General features: G+C 49.1%; 1 protein-coding gene across 1 annotated transcript in view; it reads right to left on the bottom strand.

Annotated features, from left to right (window-relative positions):
• Nucleotides 1-19,237, bottom strand: part of LOC123369032 (pepsin A-like) — a 30,222-nt gene extending 10,985 nt beyond the window's left edge. Inside the window, exons 1-2 of the mRNA XM_045014404.1 lie at nt 19,094-19,237; nt 18,891-19,010 (exon numbers count right to left, since the gene is read on the bottom strand). Coding sequence (XP_044870339.1) covers nt 18,891-19,010; nt 19,094-19,237 — 264 coding nt within the window. The remainder of the gene's footprint in view (nt 1-18,890; nt 19,011-19,093) is intronic.
• Between the last annotated feature and the right edge of the window lie 566 nt (nt 19,238-19,803).

Here is a 19,803-nt window from a genome sequence, read left to right as displayed (position 1 = left end):
AATGTTGCTGTTCATTTGAGGCCAGTGTAAAACATTTCCAGCACTTCTCTTAGATTTCTCAATTCCTACATCGCCTTCATTTCTCCTTCATAACACATTTTACTGTAGCATCTTATGAAGCCCCATCCTGATTCCTTTAAACATAGTCCCATCTGGTATGGACAGCTCCTGCTGAACTCGAGAATAGGGACTGGGAATATGCTGTCCAGGCCACTCTGTGCATTACTTGCTACAGGGTCTCACCCTGAGGAGTAGGTCTCACAATCACTGTCAACATTTTGTCTTAGACTGGAAAGCTGTTGAGGGTTTTTTTTTTAATGGTCCATGAAAGCTCTTGCAAAGTTTTGGACTCCATTGCATTTCATGCATCTTTTCCCCACATGCTAGGCATTATCTTGGAGCTGTATACACTGTGGCAACCAACAGAACCCACGTGCTCTTTTTGCAGAACTCTGACTTGAAAGTCTCCATGCCTTTCTGCCTCAGGTCTCTTTTCTTGCAGTATTTTGGATTTTCTACCATGCCCACAGTCTCAGAGCATTACCCACCCTCCACAAACTTCCCTCTGGACTGGGTGACTTCCATTGCTTGACAAGTTCTAACAGATTTGTCAACGGTTAATTATGGCTCTTCCAGTAGCCTCTGAGATTTTTGTTCCGGATCCCAGTCACAATCGGGACCCTTATCAGGGACTCAGTTTTAGCCTCCCCAAACTTAAAAGTTCAGCTCTTCATCCTCAAATCAATCACAAATTCTTGCAGGTTGCAAGGAATTCCGCAATGAGAATAGCACAATTGGTTATGATCAGCCAACTTTCTGTAGAAGAGACTGTATTATAGACTAGCATGGGGAGCTGCATGTCAGGACTGAGGGGCATCAGAAGAGCTGTGGATGTGTCAGGCCTGAGGGCTGGAACCGCACGGTGGCCTATGGCTCAGGACTGAGGCGCTTTAGCAGCACTGGGTGTGTATTTCATATCCCAGGGCTATAATAATAAGGTCAAGATTGAGACACCCTGGCAGAACTGGATGGAGATCCAAGACTGGAAAAGCAGGGGGTGCTATATGACAGGATTTATCCCTACTGCTTCAGGATGCTACAAAGTGCCTGTATTGTCTCTCTGGTGTCAGATGTCTCAGAGCAAACCTCCCTTCTCTAAATCTGAGATCTAGTTCATCTCTTTGTTGAAAAAGCTGGAGCAGGAAATGGAAAATTTGCGAGACTGACATTTGCGAGACTAACACCACATGCCAGGACCTCACTGTGGGGCATCAGGGGACACCGGATAAGCTGATTTTCAGGACCAGTTCCGCTCAGATAAACTTGTTCAAACTGATAAGTTTTCATACACAATGTGGCAAAGTTAAGCCTGCCCAGTTCCAGGCCCCTTTCTTAGGATTGTCACTGGCCTAAGGTGACTTAACTCCCAGTCATGTGGAAACCTCATCCTTCCCCTGGTGTTTGCTTGTCCCCACAGGGTTAGGAGTGGATAGTGCTAAATGGAAAGTTAAATGCTATTTTTTAATCTCATGAGATTCTCATTGTGCTTTCTGGCAGAGCAGCTGCTCCTGGCATGTGGGCACATGGCCTGGTGCCTAAGTCCATGGATGGCCTCCTGCCAGGAATAGGAAGGCTGCAGTGTCAGGGCTAAGCAGTGAGGCCTCCCCACACATCCCAGCCATGGAGACTTGAACCCATGATCTGCTCCTGGTGCAGGTAATCACTCGCCAGTTTGGGGGCCATCCAGGATCTCCTTTTCTCTCCCCCTAAACCCTATGTCATGGTGAACTTACCCTCTACCCAAGGAGGGCTGGATATCTCTTCCCTCTTCTCCTCCACTGGTGGCCTCCATAGCCCACAAATGCCTTAGTCCTGTCATTTCCAACCACGACTTACCATTTGCCCTCAGACTTGTTCAGGGGAGTCACGTCACATTCATAGAATCATAGAATCATAGAAGTGTAACCCTTCTGCCGGGCCGAAACGATAGCAGCAAGGGCCGGGTTCAATACATAGGGGTCCCTTCCCCACAACATAATGCAAAACCGGCTTGAGCCCCCACCCAGTGACCTGGGAAAATCTTACACTCACCCCTGGGCGCCTCGAAGAGGCAATACTTCCCCTCTCGCAAGCACAGAGTCTTGGTGTAGCAGAAAATGTTTAATTACATGACAAACAACAAGCATTAAACTGGGAAAATACCTCAGCTAGAGTTCATAGGTCAAACCGTGAGCAAAGACCCACTCCAGCAAATTGGGCCATGTCCTTCTCTCGGGGTCCTTGAGTCCAGCAACCCCCAAATCACCCACAGTCCCAAAAGTCCCACAATCCAAAAGTCTCTGCCCCGGGTCAGTGCAGCCCCAGAGCTCAAGAGTCTCTCTGCAGAGGTCCCCCTCCCCAGCCTGGGTAGAAGAAAAAGGGCACTTTACGTGGTTTCGGGGCCAACTGCCCTGCCTCTTCATGGGGTTCTGCTTCCACTAGTCATCTCCACAAACAGCTCAGCTCCGCTTGCTCTGTGGGCTGCTCCGCTCTGCCAGCTGCTCTGGTCCACCAGCTGTCCTGTGAGCCACTCCAGCCATCCTCACGAGCTGCTTGGCTCCACTCACCCAGTGGCTGCACAAACTGCTCCACTCTGCTCTGCCAGCTGCTCTGCTCCACGGTATGGCTTCAGGCTCCCCCACTCATTAGCACAGTACTCAGTGCTCTCAGCTCAGCAAGTCCAGCTCTTCAGTGATTCCAGCTCTTAGTAGGGGAGCCCCAGTACCAGTGAATTCAGCTCAGTAACCTGCATTTAGATTCTTAAGGGAATCAAAAATTAACTCTTACATTCCACAGTGGAGAGAGGCATAGGTGGAACGGGTGCTTCTGGCTCACACAAAGAGCCTGCACCACCAAGTACAGATCTCTGTCCCCAGCCTCTCTCTTTTCAATGGGTTTTGGAACCCATGTGCCCCATCTAGCAAGCGCTATCCAGCTGACAATGAAACCCCCCATCACAACACAATTTTGTAGTTCCCCATTTACCCAATCAGGGTGACAACATTTCATTCCTCCTGCCCCAATAACAACGAAATTGGGGCTCCCACAGCTGCGAAAATAACGATCCCATGCTGCTTTGCGGTATGCTAAGTGGGGTGGGAGTGCCCATGCAAATAACCGAAATACCAATGCAACACTTTCCGCACTCCCCATAATTTACCACCAGATGTCAGGGTGGGGCTCATCCTGACTCTGCTTACAGAAGATTAGGGTTGGAAGAGGTCATCTTGTCCATCTGACCTCAGGAGGTCATTTAGTCCAACCTCCTGCTCAAAGCAGGACCAACCCCAACTAAATCATCCCAGGGTAACCCATTCTAGTGCTTCACCACCCTCCTAGTGAAATAGTGTCTCCTAATATCCAACCTAGAGTTCCCCCACTGCAACTTGAGACCATTGCTCCTTGTTCTGTCATCTGCCATCACTGAAAACAACCTACCTCCATTCTCTTTAGAACTCCTCTTCCGGTAATTGAAGGCTGCTATCAAATCCCCCCTCACTCTTCTCTTCTGCAGACTATATAAACCCAGCTCCCTCGGTCGCTCCTCATAAGTCATGTGACCCAGCCCCCTTATCACTTTCATTGCCCTCCGCTGGACTCTCTCCAATTTGTCCACATCCCTTCTGTAGTGGGGGGCTCAAAACTGGACGTAATACCCCAGATGTGACCTCACCAGTGCCGAATAGAGGGGAATAATCACTTCCCTCGATCTACTGTCAATGCTCCTACTAATGCAGCCCAATATGCAATTAGCTTTCTTGGCAATGAGGGCACACTGCTGACTCATATCCAGCTTCTCATCCACTGTAATCCCCAGGTCCTTTTCTGTAGAACTGCCGCTTAGCCATTCGGTCCCAGCCTGTAGCGGTGCATGGGATTCTTCCGTCCTAAGTGCAGGACTCTGCACTTGTCCTTGTTGAATCTCAAGTGGAAGAGATTTAAACAGGGTCTTGCATTGTGTCTGCAAGCAACAGGTGCCAGTGAAAAGGGAGGCAATCAGACGTAGCCTTATTTCTGACGAGAGCAGGTTCTCGTGCATGTGTGTCTAAAATTTCAGTTAAGTCAGGCTAACTATGGAACTGTATTACAAGAATGCAAGGAGTACTGCACTCCACATAAAACTGAAACTTAGGAGAGTTTAACCTGAGGTTCCAAAAGGAAAGTGAAACTAGAGTAGAATTTGTTCCTGATCTAGAGCTGGGGAGCCAATTTTGCAGGTTTTTTTAGGGGGCAGAGTGGGGACTAACTGAGTCCCTGAGAAGAGACAACACTGTGACTGGAATGTGGAACAAAGCCAGGAGACCCAGAATCAACCCTTCATGAAGCACTCCAAGTCCAGAATGAACCTCATGGAGGATGGACAGAGCTCTGGCGCTACAGGCATGATTGAGAATCCAAAATGCTGTAGGAAACCCGAAGAAGAGCTCTGTGTAGCTCAAAAGTTTCTCTCTCCCCAGCAGAAGCTGGTCCAATAAAAGATATTCTCTCCCCCACCCTGTCTCTCTAATAGGGAACCTAAGGCAGAAAGGCACATGCAGCTCAGACAGAATCAGGGAAGAACAGCACCAGCAGAAGTTCAGGCAATGCCTGGTATATCAGAAGAGATACAAGAACCACCATGAATTCCATCGCTTTGCAAGTGTTTGCCAGCACCGGCAGAGCACACGCAGCCTGGACAAAGAGGACAATGACAGTACCACTAGCTCAGCTGTATGTTTCAGAGGAGCAACGGTTGCAGCAAAAGATGACCGGGCTGTCACAGCCAGAAAGCAAATGGGAGGTTTATTGATGTTACGTTGGACACTGGTGCACAAGACGGTGAGTTTCCACAAACAGTATTATCGACACTAAAAGAAAAGCCACAGGTAAACTCAGGGCTTATAGCAGTGCCCTTATCCCCACTAAAGGAGTATGTGAACTAGACATATGGGTAAACTGGGAAAGCTACAATGTGGGATAGTACCCGGGAAAAGTGCACATGTTACTGGGTTACGTGTGTCAAGCCCCTGGTCTCATCAAGAGGGTGCAAAGAGTTTGAGGACATCTTCCAGGGGATGGAGAATCTTTCAGCAGAGTACAGAATAGATCTGAAAGAGCCCAACCATCCCACAATTCACACCCCAAGGAAAGCTTCCCTCACTCTAAGGCAGAGGCTGAGAGAGGAGCTGGATAGACTCATTGATCTGGGAATCACAGAGCAGGTAGAGGAACTAACAGAGTGGGTATAATCATTGGTTGTTGTAGAAAGCAGATAGAACCCTTCACTTATGAATAACCTCAAAAGAATTAAATGTCTTTAAAAAGGGGACGTTTTTCACTACTACAGGGAAAGACATTTGGGGGGAGATGGCGAATGCCAAGTGTTTTTCTACAGGGGATGCATCACAGCAGGGTTCTGGCTGGTGCCCTAAGAAGGACAGAGTACATGTTTGTTCTCCTTCAGCATCTCCTTTGGGAGACACCATTTCCACAGAGGGACACCTGGCTTGTGTTCAGCACCAGTGTTTCACCGGAAAATACAACATGCTTTTGATGGTATGGAGGGTGCCATGGTTTACGCAGGAGATGTTCTGATCTGGAGAAAACCAATAGAACATCATGATCAGAGGCTCTGGGCAGCTGGGAAATGAACAAGCATATAAATTCTGTGTAATGGAAACAATGTCACTGGGCGAGAAGTTAGTCTAGCAAGGGGCACAGGTCGATCACAGAGTAAGTGAGACCATCACCAACATGCCGGCCCCAACAGACAAGGAAGGGTACAATGATTCCTTGGAACAGTGAACTATGTAGGGAAATTTGTGCCTAAACTAACAGCTCAGACAAGCCAGCTGAGAGCACTGCTGTGCAAAGACATGCAATGCACTGTGGTGCAAATCTTCATAGAAAGTTTGAGACAATGAAGGGGTTTAAAAGGCCACAGTCCTGTGAAACTCTGACAGTAAGCTCAAAACTCAGTTGTCCATGGACACCTCTGAAGAAGATATTGGCACAGCCCTCCTACAGCAGGATGGTCAGAACGAGAGACCAGTGGCTTACGCATCACAGATGCAAACAAAACTGGAGTGTCCATACATTCAGAGAGAGGAGAAGACTTCGGATATTTGTCCACGGATGTAAAGAGTTTCATGTCTTTATTTATGGAGGCCAGTGTTCGCTGAAACTGACCAGAAACCACGTATTACCATTGCCAAAAGGAGCCTGGGTGAGAACCATCCCACTGCCCCCAAGAATACAAAGATTACTTTTTCAGCTGCAAAGGCAGGATTTGCAAATCGAATACGATCCTGGGTGGTCTCAGACACGGTCCCTAGAGCATTTGACAAGACAGCAGTGGAGCAAAGTCCAGAGCTGTTCTACATGTCAATTTGATTAAAAAACCCATCCAGCCTCAGACAAAACATGGACTGCGATTGCCAGAGTTACTTAGGACGAGATGCTGCAGAAATCCGTTACGGCTATTAGCACTGAGTGACTGTGACCACATGTTCCCAGCCCCATCACCAGTTCAGGGAGAAACTCTCAGTCCTAGATGGGATTTTGTTGAAAGGCACCAGGACGGTGATCTCTGAGCTATTGCAGAAACAAATGTTAAAAAGGAGACATGAAGGTCATTTAATGATTGAAAAATCAAAGCAAAGGATCAGAGACATTTTACACTGGCCTCAAATGAACAACAACATTGAGGAAGCTGTCAAGGCTTGTTGTATATGCCAAAAATACAGACCAAGTCAAGCAAAAACCTCTGTTAGTGGCAGAGGAAAAATTTCCCCCCTGGTGTACAAATTTGTCTATATTGGCTGGAAAAAAGACGACTATATATTTCTCCTAAACTACTAGTCTCACTTCCCTGAGGCAGCCATACTAAAAGGTACTACAGCTAAACAGTTGATTGTGCATCTCTATTTTCGCTAGTCATAGTACACCTGCCATAGTGATGTCTGACAATGGGCTGCACTGAGGCATGAGTTTTAGCGGTTTGCTGTGAAGCTTGGGTTTAGAAGTGGGGAGAATATGGAAATGTCTGTAATATTTATAGGGAAAATATGCATGACTCAGTTTCCCCTACTTACTTTGTATTGCTAAGCACTGGGTCTGGAGGAGTTAATTTCTTCTCAGGGACAGGGCGAATAAGAGATGGCTGCTGGTCACCGAAGCCTGCCCAGGTTGGCATGACTGACCTATCAGGAACTGACCTCATAGCAATGTAGTGCCCTGCAGAGACAATGGAAGACCAACAACTGGGCACTGATTGGCAGCCAAGGGAAGTGGAACATGTGACCACAGTGGAACTGCAACTGGAGATGGGGACAGACTGTTAAGCAGGCTGCTCCCAATTCACAGAGATTACATACACGAGGCTATGGAAGAGGGGGCAGGAGATTCCGCCAACATGGATTTAGAGTTAAATTGTGCTGTCCTAGGCTAATCTAAGAACTCCTCAGCCCTGGATTCCAGGTGACTAATGAATGCTGGATTGTTTTGAAAAGGCAGCACAGCAAATCTCTAATGGTCATATTGCTCCCAAAGAGGTAAAATCTCACTCGTTTGGACTCACTGGAGAACCCTGTTGAAAAACACAGCGGCTGAATCCAGAGGGCCTGGTCTTGAAGTACTGGAGCCATGGGGCTTGCCCTTGAAAAATTGGGGGCCTAGGGCCTAGTATTTTAAGGGGCACACTCCCAGAGAGACTGTATAAAGTTTGGCGGCATGGCACACCCTGTAAAAACCACGCTAGTCCCCATTATCCCACATCCAATAGAACGATGACAAATAGTGTTAAAATAACAAAGGGCTGAGAATCAAACTCTGGTCCATGCTTATCACAGTTCAGCTACGGGATGGCACCAATGAACATGGGTTGTCACCTGCAGACGTGGTTTAACAGAATACTGAGAACTAGGACGCCTGCGACAATAGAATCTGCTGTCCAAGGAACTGGGGATTTGCAGAAGAATGAAGAGAGACAGAGACAACTAAAAAAAAGTCAGATGATTTGGGATCCCAGGAGCTTCCACCAAATCGTGGACATGATGCAGTGCACATCTGTGATGGAAATTAATGGCCACCAACAGCGGTGAGGTCACGTGAGGCTGCCTGAGCTCGTATGAGGCAGTCATCCCAGACGGACACATACTGAAGAGGAAGAAGTGACACCTCCAATATCCAGAAGGGAGGGAGGAGGGGCGCTGGGTCAGCTAGTTGGCCAAAGGATGTCTCACTTAGGCAACAAATAGAGCAGGTGGAGACAAGTGAGCCCCGGGACATACCACCATGGAGCAAATGGACTGACTGCCTCCCGGCAGCAGTAGCACTGACACATCAAGGGAAATCGGCAATCCTAGCTAGAGCGAAGGGTGCCTTGGAAATCAATTGAGCGTTACTAGTGGTTGGTTATAAGTATATGGAAAAGAGCATTCTATGAGTGCTGTTTACGTAGAGTTGTGACTGAGTACTGTCTGGAAAAGAAGGAGGTGGCATTGGTCACTGTCCCTTAAGAGGGTTAGCATCCCAGACAGGAAGTCTAGGGGAGGGGCTGCTGAGACCCATGTGCTGTTCTGCAGAAGCAGTTAGAACTGAGCACCAGGGAATTCCTTCAAGCACCTTGATCCCAGAGTGATCATTGTATATCCCGTCTGAAGGGCGGCGACCCCTAGCAGCTGGCTGAGGCATTGAGTCGGTACTGACTCACCAACTGTACTCATTCCCTGTCTCCTATCCATGCCTGCTCCAGCCTCATGCAGCTTAGCTTGGGTGCTCTGAGCTCTCAGCCCAACATACAGGAAGTTAGTGGAGTTCCAGCCTAATAACCCATGTCCCATTTTCTCCCGGTGCAGAACTCAGGCTCTTGCTCTCCTAGCAACCCCATAATCAGGCATGAAGTTGTAGATGTCTAGGCTCTCTACTAGACATCTTCGCTTTTCTACATCTGGTACGGCCCATGCCTGCAGCATTTCAGTGGTATGTTCCAACCAGGGTTCAAACTCCTCTTCCCCAGGTATTGGGATGGGACACCCAGCAAATAACCTTAACTTACAGTAGGAGCGTAATGTAGCCTGGGACAGCACAACCTTTTCCAGTGTTCACCCCAGGGCTTTTGCCCAATTATCCGCACAAGCTGCAGCCTGACCACTCAGGGTAAAGCACAAAGCAATTACCTGATGGAGCAACAGTGGCACCGGGTGGCCAGTTGAGGTAAGGCACAAATCATTTCTCCCAAAGTACAGCAGTGACACCCAGTGGAATGTCAGGGGAATGCACAAAGCATTTCTCTCATGGAGCAATAGTGACAGTGTGTGTGAGTGCACGGAGCAACAGTGATAGCAGTTGTCCACTCGGTAATGCACAAAGCATTTCCCTGATGGAGCAATAATGCGACTAGGTGGCCACTTGGGATAAGATGAAAGCATTTCCCTCACAAAGCAACGGTGATACCGAGTGGCCACTGTGGGTAATGCACAAAGTATTACCCTCCTTGAGCAACAGTGGCACCAGGTGGCCACTTGGTTTAATGCACAGAGCATTTCCGTGATGGAGACACAGTGATACCAGTTGGCCACTCAGGGTAATACAGGTCTGTCGCATTTTAGGCGCATTGAACATGCGCAATTTCAGCTTTATGTGGTTAGCAAAACCTAGAAAAAAACAAACAAAAAAGAGAAAAGTAACAATTTAAATACTCTTACTGTAGTGCAGGTGATTCCCCCTTTCATTACACTCAATGTAATTTTGACTATACGCGATTTTCGCTTTAGGCGCTGACTGCGGAACGTAACCCCAGCGTAAGATGAGACAGACCTGTACACAAATAATTTCCTTGAGAGAGCAGCAATGACACCCTAGGTGGCCACTCAGCGTAATGCACAAATCAATTCCCACACAGTGCAGCAGTGACACCCAGTGGAATATCAGGGGAATGCACAAGGCATTTCACTCATGGAGCAATAGTGACACCATGTGGCCACATGGGGTAAAGCACAGAGCCCTGATCTCATTGGGCAACAGTGACACCAGGTGGCCAAGTTTGGGTACTGCACAGAGCATTTCCCTCATGGAGGAACAGTGACACTGGGTGGCCACTTGGGGGAATGCGCCCCTTTTCCACCTACCTTCCCTTGTTCCCCCCAGCTTAGTCCATCTGCCCTGTGCACCTATGCCCACTCCCGAGGCGCTTTTGCCCCTGCCCCCTTTTCTGTTGCTCTTGTTCACTGCACCCCTTCATGATGCTATAGTCCCCACCACTTCCCAGTGCACCCAGAGGAGCCGGTATCCCTGCCACGCACCAGTACTTGCACCCCCCTTTCCCTTCCTCAATCGGCTCCCCTGTCCCTCCACCCCATTGGCACCCTCCTCCCCTGCCCGCAGCCTAGCAGGGAGCAGTGGTAGGCTTCTACCTTCTGTTTCCTTACTTACCCCTTCCACAGGTGAAGCCCCCTGCCCCTTGGTAACACTGCAGGGAAACTGGGGGAAGCCCCTCCCATTGACTCTGTGGTCCCCACCCCGCACCACCACCACCTCCCCTGTGTCTCCCGGCAGCTAACCTCTTGACCACCGGTGCCATCTTTGCCACCGTGAACACCTGGGGCTGTAGGGTAGGTCTCCGCAGGAGTCAGGTGCTCTCCTTCCTTCAGGAGTGGGGGGTACTCTGTGCTTTTCCTGCAGGAGAACCCACATGGCTCCTGCTTCGGAGGCTAGCTGGCAGCTGTGGTGCGGGAGACAGGGTGTACTTTAGCCACCTCAACGCCCAGACTCGGGGGTCACCAAGGTCGTGCTGGGTCACCTGCTGCATGTCCGGGCCTGTGCAGAGCGGCTGACGTTGAATTTAGTCAACATCTATGCCCTAACTTCAGGCCTGGAGTGGGTGCGTTTTTATCAGCAGGCGTCCACCTTCCTCAGCACTCTGGATCCTTGCGAGTGCCTGGTCTTGGGCAGGGATTTTAATACCAGCCTTGAGGACTGGGATTGCTCTGGGCTCGAGAGCAGCCGGGCCACAGGCATCCTCAGGAAGATCATCAACCATCATTCCGCGGTGGATGTCTAGCACGACCACCATCCAGATGACAACACCACCTTCACTTATGTCTGGGTGGAGGGTGATAGGTCACGCCACTCCCAGTTGGACCATATTTATCTATCACATTTCCAGCATTCGGCCGGCCCTGTTCTCGGATCACCACTTGCTGACCATGAAGGCCTCTCAGCTTGGAGAGACTGGGGCCGGCTTTGTGATATCCTTCCGGGAGTTCTGGCTGGCCTGGCGAGGGCAGAGGCGCACCTTTCCCTCGGCGCGGCAGTGGTGGGACCTGGGAAGGTGCGCGCCTGGCTCTTCTGCCATGACTACAGCCAGGATCCCAGCCAGTGGAGGGATGCAGCGATAGGACAATTGGAGTGGGAGGTCTTGGAGCTGGAGAGGCATCTGGCCGCCAGCCCCGGTGATCCATTCCTCTGCGGAGCGTGCTGGGAGAAGCTCTGGGCCCTGGAGGGTCATTGGGCCCAGGGCATGTTCATTCGATCCCACATCCATCTCCCTCAGGAGTTGGATAGCGGCTCACTCTTCTTCTACGCCCTGAGGAAAAAGAGGGGGGCTAAAATGCACATCACCTGCCTTTTGGCAGAGTACAGTGCCCCCCTCACAGATCCGGAGTGGCCAGCCAGGCTCGGGGCTGGGCCAGGATCTGCAGTTTGTTGGGGGACCGTCCAGGCTTGGGGCGGGGCCGGGGCTGGCAACATGCTGGTTTGCCGGCCGTGCTCGGGGCATTGCCAGAGCCAGGGCTGGAACCTTGTTGGGGGGGTGGCCAGGCTCGGGGGCATTGCCAGAGCCAGGGCTGGAACCTTGTTGGGGGGGTGGCCAGGCTCGGGGGCATTGCCAGAGCCAGGGCTGGAACCTTGTTGGGGGGGTGGCCAGGCTCGGGGGCATTGCCAGAGCCAGGGCTGGAACCTTGTTGGGGGGGTGGCCAGGCTCGGGGGCATTGCCAGAGCCAGGGCTGGAACCTTGTTGGGGGGGTGGCCAGGCTCGGGGGCATTGCCAGAGCCAGGGCTGGAACCTTGTTGGGGGGGTGGCCAGGCTCGGGGGCAGTGCCGGGGCAGGTGCCATTGTGGAGAGATGGCCAGGCTCGGGGGCGGGGCACGGGCCGGCACCATGCTGGGGGGCTGCCCAGGCTTGGCGGCAGTGCCAGGGCTGGTGACTTGTGGAGGGGCCGGCCAGGGTTTATGCCATGCTGGGGAGTCAGCCAGGGTCGGGGAAGGGGCCAGGGCCAGTGCCTAGCTGGCAGGCAGCCAGGCTCGGGGATAGGGCCAGGTCTGCCGATTTGCAGGCGGTTGGCCAGGCTCAGGGGCAGGGTCAGGGCCGGTGTCTAAGTGAGCAGCCAGGCTTGGGGGCGGGGTCAGGGCCGGTGCCTTGCTTGGGGGCCGATCGGGATCAGGGGTGGCATCAAGGCTGGTGCCCTGGTGTGGGGCTGGCAAGGCTCGGGGGTGAGGCCAGGGCTGATGCTATGCTGGTGGGGTAGACAGGCTCGGGGATGGGGCAAGTGCCAGCCCCTTGCTGGGAACCGTCCAGGCTCGGGGGCGGTACCAAGGCTGGCGGCTTGGGGGCGGGGTCAAGGCTAGCGCCTTGCTGACGGGTCGGCCAGGGTCGGGGGTGGGGCCATGGCCAGCGCAATGATGTGGGGCTGGCCAGGGTTGAGGGAGGGGCCAGGGCTGGTGCCGTGCTGGGGGCCCCCAGGTTTGGAGGCTAGGCCAGGGCTGGCGCCATACAGTGGGGACAGCAAGGCTCGAGGGCAGGGGCAGGGCCGATCGCATGCTGGGGGCCCGTCCATGCTCTGGGCATGGTCAGGGGTGTCACCTTGCTCAGGTTCTTTGAAGAACGTCTTTTATCTCTGAATCCAATTGGCAAGTGGTTGTGGTTCTGATATTTTCTTCACCACTAGAGGGGTGTTTTATTTGTTCTGACTGATGGCTAGGAAGGAGGTACAATTTTTCAGTGTGTTCCGTTATTTGTTAATTAAAAGGCCTGACAGTAAAGAGAGTGCAAAGCTCAACAGAGGCCCGATAAAGCCCCCGGCCTGTTTTACAATTCGCGTTTTTCTTTTGAGGGATAACTTTTTATCGCTCCACTTTTTAATCATCCCCCGTTTTCTTTTTAGTACACTTATTGGTTGGGGTTTCAGAGGAATGTTTCCTTTTAAAGCGTTGAGTGCTATTTCTGAGATGGCCGCTACCGGGTCGTCAGAAGCCTACAAAAAGGTGAAACTTTATGAGAGCAAGAGGAAATTCAACCTCCTGAAGTCAAGAGGCCTCCTATAGGGTGGAATGTTTTTATGAAAGCCTTGGCAGAGGTGAACATGCCACGTCCATTATAGGACGTTACCTATAACGAGTTTTTAGAACATCTAAAAACGGGTCTAAAGCCTGCCAAGGCCATAAGTAGCATCACCCCTTTTTAAAAATGTACCTGCTAAAAAATGAAAGCTTAATTGATTAATGGTGTAAAATAAAAGACGTGAACAAAATTCAACATATGCTTTATTGATGTACCTATTTAAGCTCACGACATGACAAATATGTCTGGACATGTTGAAACATGTTTGGGACGAGTCTGGACATACCTGCCCTTTTCCCTTTTACAAACCGCACCACAATGCAGTCATTTTCTGGTAAATCATTGGTGTACAATTTTAAAATGCAATCCAAAGAAACCCCTACTATGTTGCTTTAAAAATATATATACAGTGATAACCGCAGGTTACAGCTAGAGGGTGCTGTAGTTGTCTCTGGTGAAACACGTTACTAGAGTTACGGTTTTAAAAAGTTATAATAGATTTAGGAAAGAAGTTACCGTATGGAGGAAATCTGCAGGAGTCAAAGAACTCACCTGGCCCCTGTTTTGGTAAATAGAGGGCCAGGCAGTGTTCCCCGGGTAAGTCATGGGGGTGTGTATAACTTAATAATAAGCCCCAAAGGTCTTCTTGACACAAATCCCTTTGGGAGCAAGTCACTAGGAAAATCATCTAAAAAAGATGCGTTCTTTGATAAAACATGCTTTAGCTGCATGGTGTTCATAATCACATATAGTCAAACAGGACATTTCTTCTATGGTTCACTTCAAGCACATTATCAAAAGCCCCATACACTATCATGTTAACCATAGAGGGTAGCACCGTTGCAAACCAAATCTCTGCTCTCAGGTTTCCAGTTTTAATCAGATCGGTCTGGGGTCAGATCGAAGGCGTACAGCGTGTAGCCCTGGGCAAATTCACTACAGTCAATCACATACATATTTCCCAGTAGCCTGCACGAGCTGCATATACTCTCTCATGCGGTTTCCATTCTCAAAACTGGGTTGTAGGGGTTTCGCCAGCACCAGTTCGCCATCCGCATACAAGGCCACAAAATTAATATTGTAATATTTGAAGGGTTTTTAACGTAGCTGCCACTAAAGGCATTGTTATCTATAAAAGCGATTACGAGCTCCTTGGGTAGCTGTCCCAAAAAGAGGTTTTCCTGGTTACTGACATGACTGCTGGCCAGAATGCTAAACAACCTTTACGCCCACCCTGTCTACCGGGTACTTAGGGTTGGCGGCCATTAGAGCTTCAGTGTGCCCCAAGAGGACCCCCGGGGTCACTTTCACCCATTTTACAAACAGGGATGCTGAAATAATGTGAACTTTATAATCCCGCTCATGAAGCAAAAAACATCTTTGCTACGCATCAGTTTAATTTTCAAGTCTACGCCATTCAGCAAGTTTTTCTTGAGAAAACAAATCACTGTGTAGAGACCCCCAACATATCCAGCTTCCTGCTGCTGGCTGTCAGTCTGGCCCTGCGCATAAGCCCCTTGTTACCCGTGCCATCCAAAACAGTGCTTTCATGGGCTCCCACCGTGTCTTTATAAAACCCTCCTGACAAAATCTGCATAGAGCAGGTGTCATGGCTGTAGTTCAGAATCAGCTCTATCGAGGCTCTGTAAGGGTAACATTTGTTGCTCTGACCGATAAGACAGTCGCCTTGAGTGACATCCATCTGGTTAAAAAGGGTGGCGATGGGGTAGTTTGTTAGGGCAACCCCGGCGGTGTTAATGCCTGATCCATCTTCTTTTACCTCGTCGCAGCACACGTTTGACAGCATGTTGTTACCATCTAAGTAATGATCCTCGTGTTCCGAAATAAAAAATTCTAGAGGGATGTTCACCATTAAAGCGGCCAAAGGCAGCACCTCTCCATAAAAGCTATTCTCAATGCTGGTTTGTGTGGGGGCTATTTGAAATAAATCCAGTTCTGAGTTGGTAAATTCTTCAGACCACAATGAATGAAAGCCATTTAAAAACATGTCCCTTTTACCGCAGGCGATGCTCCGCTTCCTCTTCTTGGGGCACTTTTTAGGTTTATGGCTGAGGCGTCTTCTGGCAGCTTTTTTTAAAAGGGCCAAGGAGGTTCTTTAAATGGCAGGCACAATCCTGCTCTTTTTCTCCTCATCACCACTAAACCGGAACCTTCCTGTGGCGTCTGCGCTCCTATTTTGTTTATAACAGCACTAGACATGGGGTTCACTACGTCTCTAGTTATATTTTTTGCAGCTGTTTTCATGTGGGGTTTAATAACTTCAAAACGCCTTCTCAAAAGCAGCACGGCTTTTCTAAAAAGACTGCGGAATATCCCTCCTAAACTGGCCCTGTACATGATGGGTAATCCTTGATATCTCGGTAAGGCATAACCAGCCTGAGCCTTGTAGTAGTTCCTATACAAAAAGGAGTCCCTGTAGTTTTTTATAGTCACTATTCTTTAACTTTTCTGGGGCACAAATGCAGTTTAACAATCACCTTCCCGAAACTAAATGAAACGTGTTTATTCTGATCCGTCTTTATTTCAGTATTTATGGTACCGCTGTGCTGCTTACTCACAGGGATGTAGTGCGGTTTGTTATACCTGATGGTTTAAATTCGTTGTTGCTGCCGCGGATGGGAACACGGCGCAACAGCAGCACTAGTATTTCCCCAGTAACTGATGTTCCACTATGTCCATGTACACGTATAAAGAGTTAAACCCTCCCATGATGTCGGTGGGGTGTGGTGCTATCTTACATGGACTGTTTGGAATCATTCCCAATACTGCTGCCAATTCTAACCATGTGGAAAAAAATTAATTTTCATCATTTGCTTTTAACTGAACCCTTCTGGTCACCGAGTTGTAAATGATGCTGACCTTCGGTTTTTCAGAATCTTTGTCGGTGTTCTTGTTGAATGATGAATGCTTGAATAATAGCTGGCTTCTATGTTGCAGGATCTAATTTCTTTTTTGATGCTATCACAAACGGCGTATCATGAAAGAGTGTGTTCCACGAGTGACAATAATGAATTTCCGATAAAGCAACATCCCAATAGCCAATCAAATTTAAAGGCTTGGCCAGTTGTATTGTAAAATTGGAACTAGTATTTTGAGGAAAAGCCCCCACAGAGGCGTTGCTAGGTAAGGTAACGTAAAAACCTCCTTCAGTCATTTTTTTTCCCCCCTTTATTAGAGGTCTTGAACTGGAAACACTTTAACCCAACTGTTAAATTTTTCAGGTCATCCTCTCCATTTCACCAAGAAATACTTGTGCCTTCCCCAGCCTTTCTTCATTAGAATCTTTTCTACCCTGTAAATACATTCCTGGTTAGGGTTTACTTTTTGTAATTCTTTGGGGTAAAATGCATACACAGGCCACTGTCCTCGTAATAAAACCCAAAACACAATAAATATTTCATTGGTAAAAGTTTGCTGATATCCCTTTTCAAAAGTACCCTTCGTTTTAGATACCCTTACGTGATCCCCTTTCTTAAAAATCACTCACGGTGCCTTGATTTTAAAACTATCCCCGTAGACGATTTTCCATATGCTCAGTGTCTTAGCATGTCACGTTGATTGGGCGTCCTCTGACAGTTCTGATAACTTCTGTTGTAACCATCTATGAAGACCTGCAGCCAGTGATTAACAACCAGTTCCCTCCTCCTCACCTCACAAGGGGGTCGTGCCCCCCCGGGGGGTCATGTCCCATCCAAACCCCCATGTTCCTTGACACCCCCCCGGGACCCCTGACCCATCCCCCCCTTCCCTGTCCCCTGACTGCCCCTTGCAGCCCCATCCAACCCCTCCTCTCATGCTTGATGGCTCCCCGGGACTCCTGCCCCATCCAACCACGCCTTCTCTCTGGGCCGGGCCGGGCCGGAGCCACTCAGCTGGCACCGGGGCCAGCGCCGCGGGGCCCGACACCCCGGGCCGGGCCGGAGCCGCTTGGCCGGCGCCACGGGGCCTGACTCCCCAGGCCGGGCCAAGCCAGAGCTGCTTGGCCAATGCCGGGGTCGGCGCCGCGGGGCCCAACTCCCGGGCTCCGGAGCTGCTCAGCCGGCGCTGGGGCCGGCGCTGCAGGGCCCGACTCCCCGGGCCGGAGCTGCTCGGCTAGCTCCGGGGCCGGCGCCGCAGGGCCCGACTCCCCAGGCTGGGCCGGGCCGGAGCCACTCAGCCGGGACCAGCCCGAGCTGGTGGTGCTTGGCTGGGACTGGGCTGGGGCGCTCAGCCGGGGCCAGGGGGAGCCGCTCAGGTGGAGCCGGACTAGGCTGCATGTGCCGTCCCGCCCCCTCCCACACCCGGCTTACCTGCCTGCTGCTTGTTTCAGGCTTCCCGCGAACATTTGATTTGCGGGAAGCAAGGGAAAGGGAGGAGAAGGAGGGCTGAGCATTCAGGGGAGAAGGGGAGGTGAGCTGGGGCCACGGGTGGGTGGACAGCTGCCCGAGTCTTTGTTAAATTTAAAAGCTTTTAAAAACCGTTTGTCCTGGAACAACCGGTTCTAAAAACGCTTCTAAATTTAACAACCGGTTCTTGCGAACTGGTGCAAACCGGCTGGAGCTCACCACTGCCTGCAGCACATCGATGTATCAAAAGGTGCTACGGGCGGTAAAATACCTCCACATCTTTGATTTTAGAAGAAATACATCTAATCTGGTGAAATACTTCTGAGCGATCCCAAGAAATACAAGAGTGACTAAGTGGATTGGGAGCGTCTACTGCACAGGATGTACAGTTTTCAAAAAAGTAAATAGTTTTTACTACAACAGCCCTGATAATGTCAGCCATAATGTCATCTTCGCAGCTCTGCTGGTCATCCTCCTTACTTTTTACAGTCTTTTTTTTTAAATCTTGCTTCATGAAAAAACAGCAGGTGCTTCTTCTCAAAGGCTGTCTCTCTTTTTCCTCTTCATCCTCTGAAGATGTCTGTCAAAAGCAGAGAAAAAAAGCATTTTTTAAATTCTTTGTTGCAATCATTTAAAAATAAAAAAAGGCAAACAATTTACTCGTGCTATCTCAATCATACCCGCATCTGATTCTGAATCATCATCATCATCCCCAGCGGTCATACAATCAGGAACCATATCAGCCTCCTGTTATTAAGCACAAACATATAGCCATGTTTAACTTAGAATATTATATATATGTATATATATATAATATTCTAAGTTGTTTTTACCTCCTCATGTTCTTTTAGTTCTACATTTGACGTCTGCTCACTACACACCCATGCTGTGTCATTTGTTTTTGAATCACCTCGGCGGGCACTCCAACCTGTTATTAAGCACAAATGTATAGTTGCGTTTAACTCCTGCCTTACATAGATATATTTATTTTCTTTCAAATAATTTAAGATGCTTTTACCTCGTTATGCTCTTCTGGCTCTGCATCTGTCAGTCACTCGTCACACACCAGCACAGTGATCCTGTATGGCCCTGGCTTGGTTATCTGCCCAAAGAACAAAATAATTAATTTTAAGCACATAAATGTAATAATTTTTTTCACAACTAGTAAAACTTTCATTTGCTTTTACTGTAACAATGTCGCCGTCTTTCCATGACTCAGGGTCTATCGGTTGGTTCTCGACATCGCTATCCTCTGACAACCTCTCAGCTGCCATGTCCTTGTATACAGACTCTTCTTCCATTCCTACCTATAAAAAACAAACATATTTAACCATAAATATTTATCAAAAGGGTGTAATTTTTCATCAATTTGTTCTAAAGAGTGCCTTACCTCCGCCTTCAAGTCTGCTTCCTCCAAAGCCGGCAACAATTTTTTACACATGCTATCCTTTTTCTCTTTTACAACTGGCAATGCCCCCATAAAGTCTTCCTGTTTCTTTGGTTCAATTTCAGGATGAAACACGGGGCTCAGCATCGGGGCTGCCTCTTTAGTAAAATAAGTGTAAATGGGTCTTCTCTTCTGAACATGAGCTGGGGCACCCAATTCAGGCTTCTTTGCATCTGTAGGTGTCTTATAAAATGACATGGCCATTGTGTCTAAGCTCCCAATTTTAAAACCACAGTTCAAAAAAGTACATGGTTTTATACACACGGTCAAATGCTCATTGGCTAGAGATTTTCAAATAATCCACTGTGATAGCCCGTCTATGAAAAGCTCTTGTTTTAAAATCTTGGTATGAAAGGATTGGCTCAAAAAGTGCATTCTGTGACATAGACATAAAATAGCTTCTGATTGGTCCACCGAGGAGCGGGGACAGTTCCCAAGGTTCACCGCCCAGAACAGCTATCACTTCACTACCAGCAGTCGCTGGGGTAGGATGTTTCACTCTGCATGTGTTCAATAACACAGACTCTCTTGCTGCTTTTTTTTATTCCCTAAAATAAACGGGTTACTTACCTTTCTGTAACTGTTGTTCTTCGAGATGTGTTGCTCATATCTATTCCAGTTAGATGTGTGTGCATGCCATGTGCACGGAAGTC

Source organism: Mauremys mutica, chromosome 4 (genome assembly GCF_020497125.1).
Source record: "Mauremys mutica isolate MM-2020 ecotype Southern chromosome 4, ASM2049712v1, whole genome shotgun sequence".
Lineage (NCBI taxonomy): Eukaryota > Metazoa > Chordata > Testudines > Geoemydidae > Mauremys > Mauremys mutica.
The sequence above is the reverse complement of the archived record's forward strand: the minus strand, read 5'-3'. Positions and strand labels throughout refer to the sequence as shown.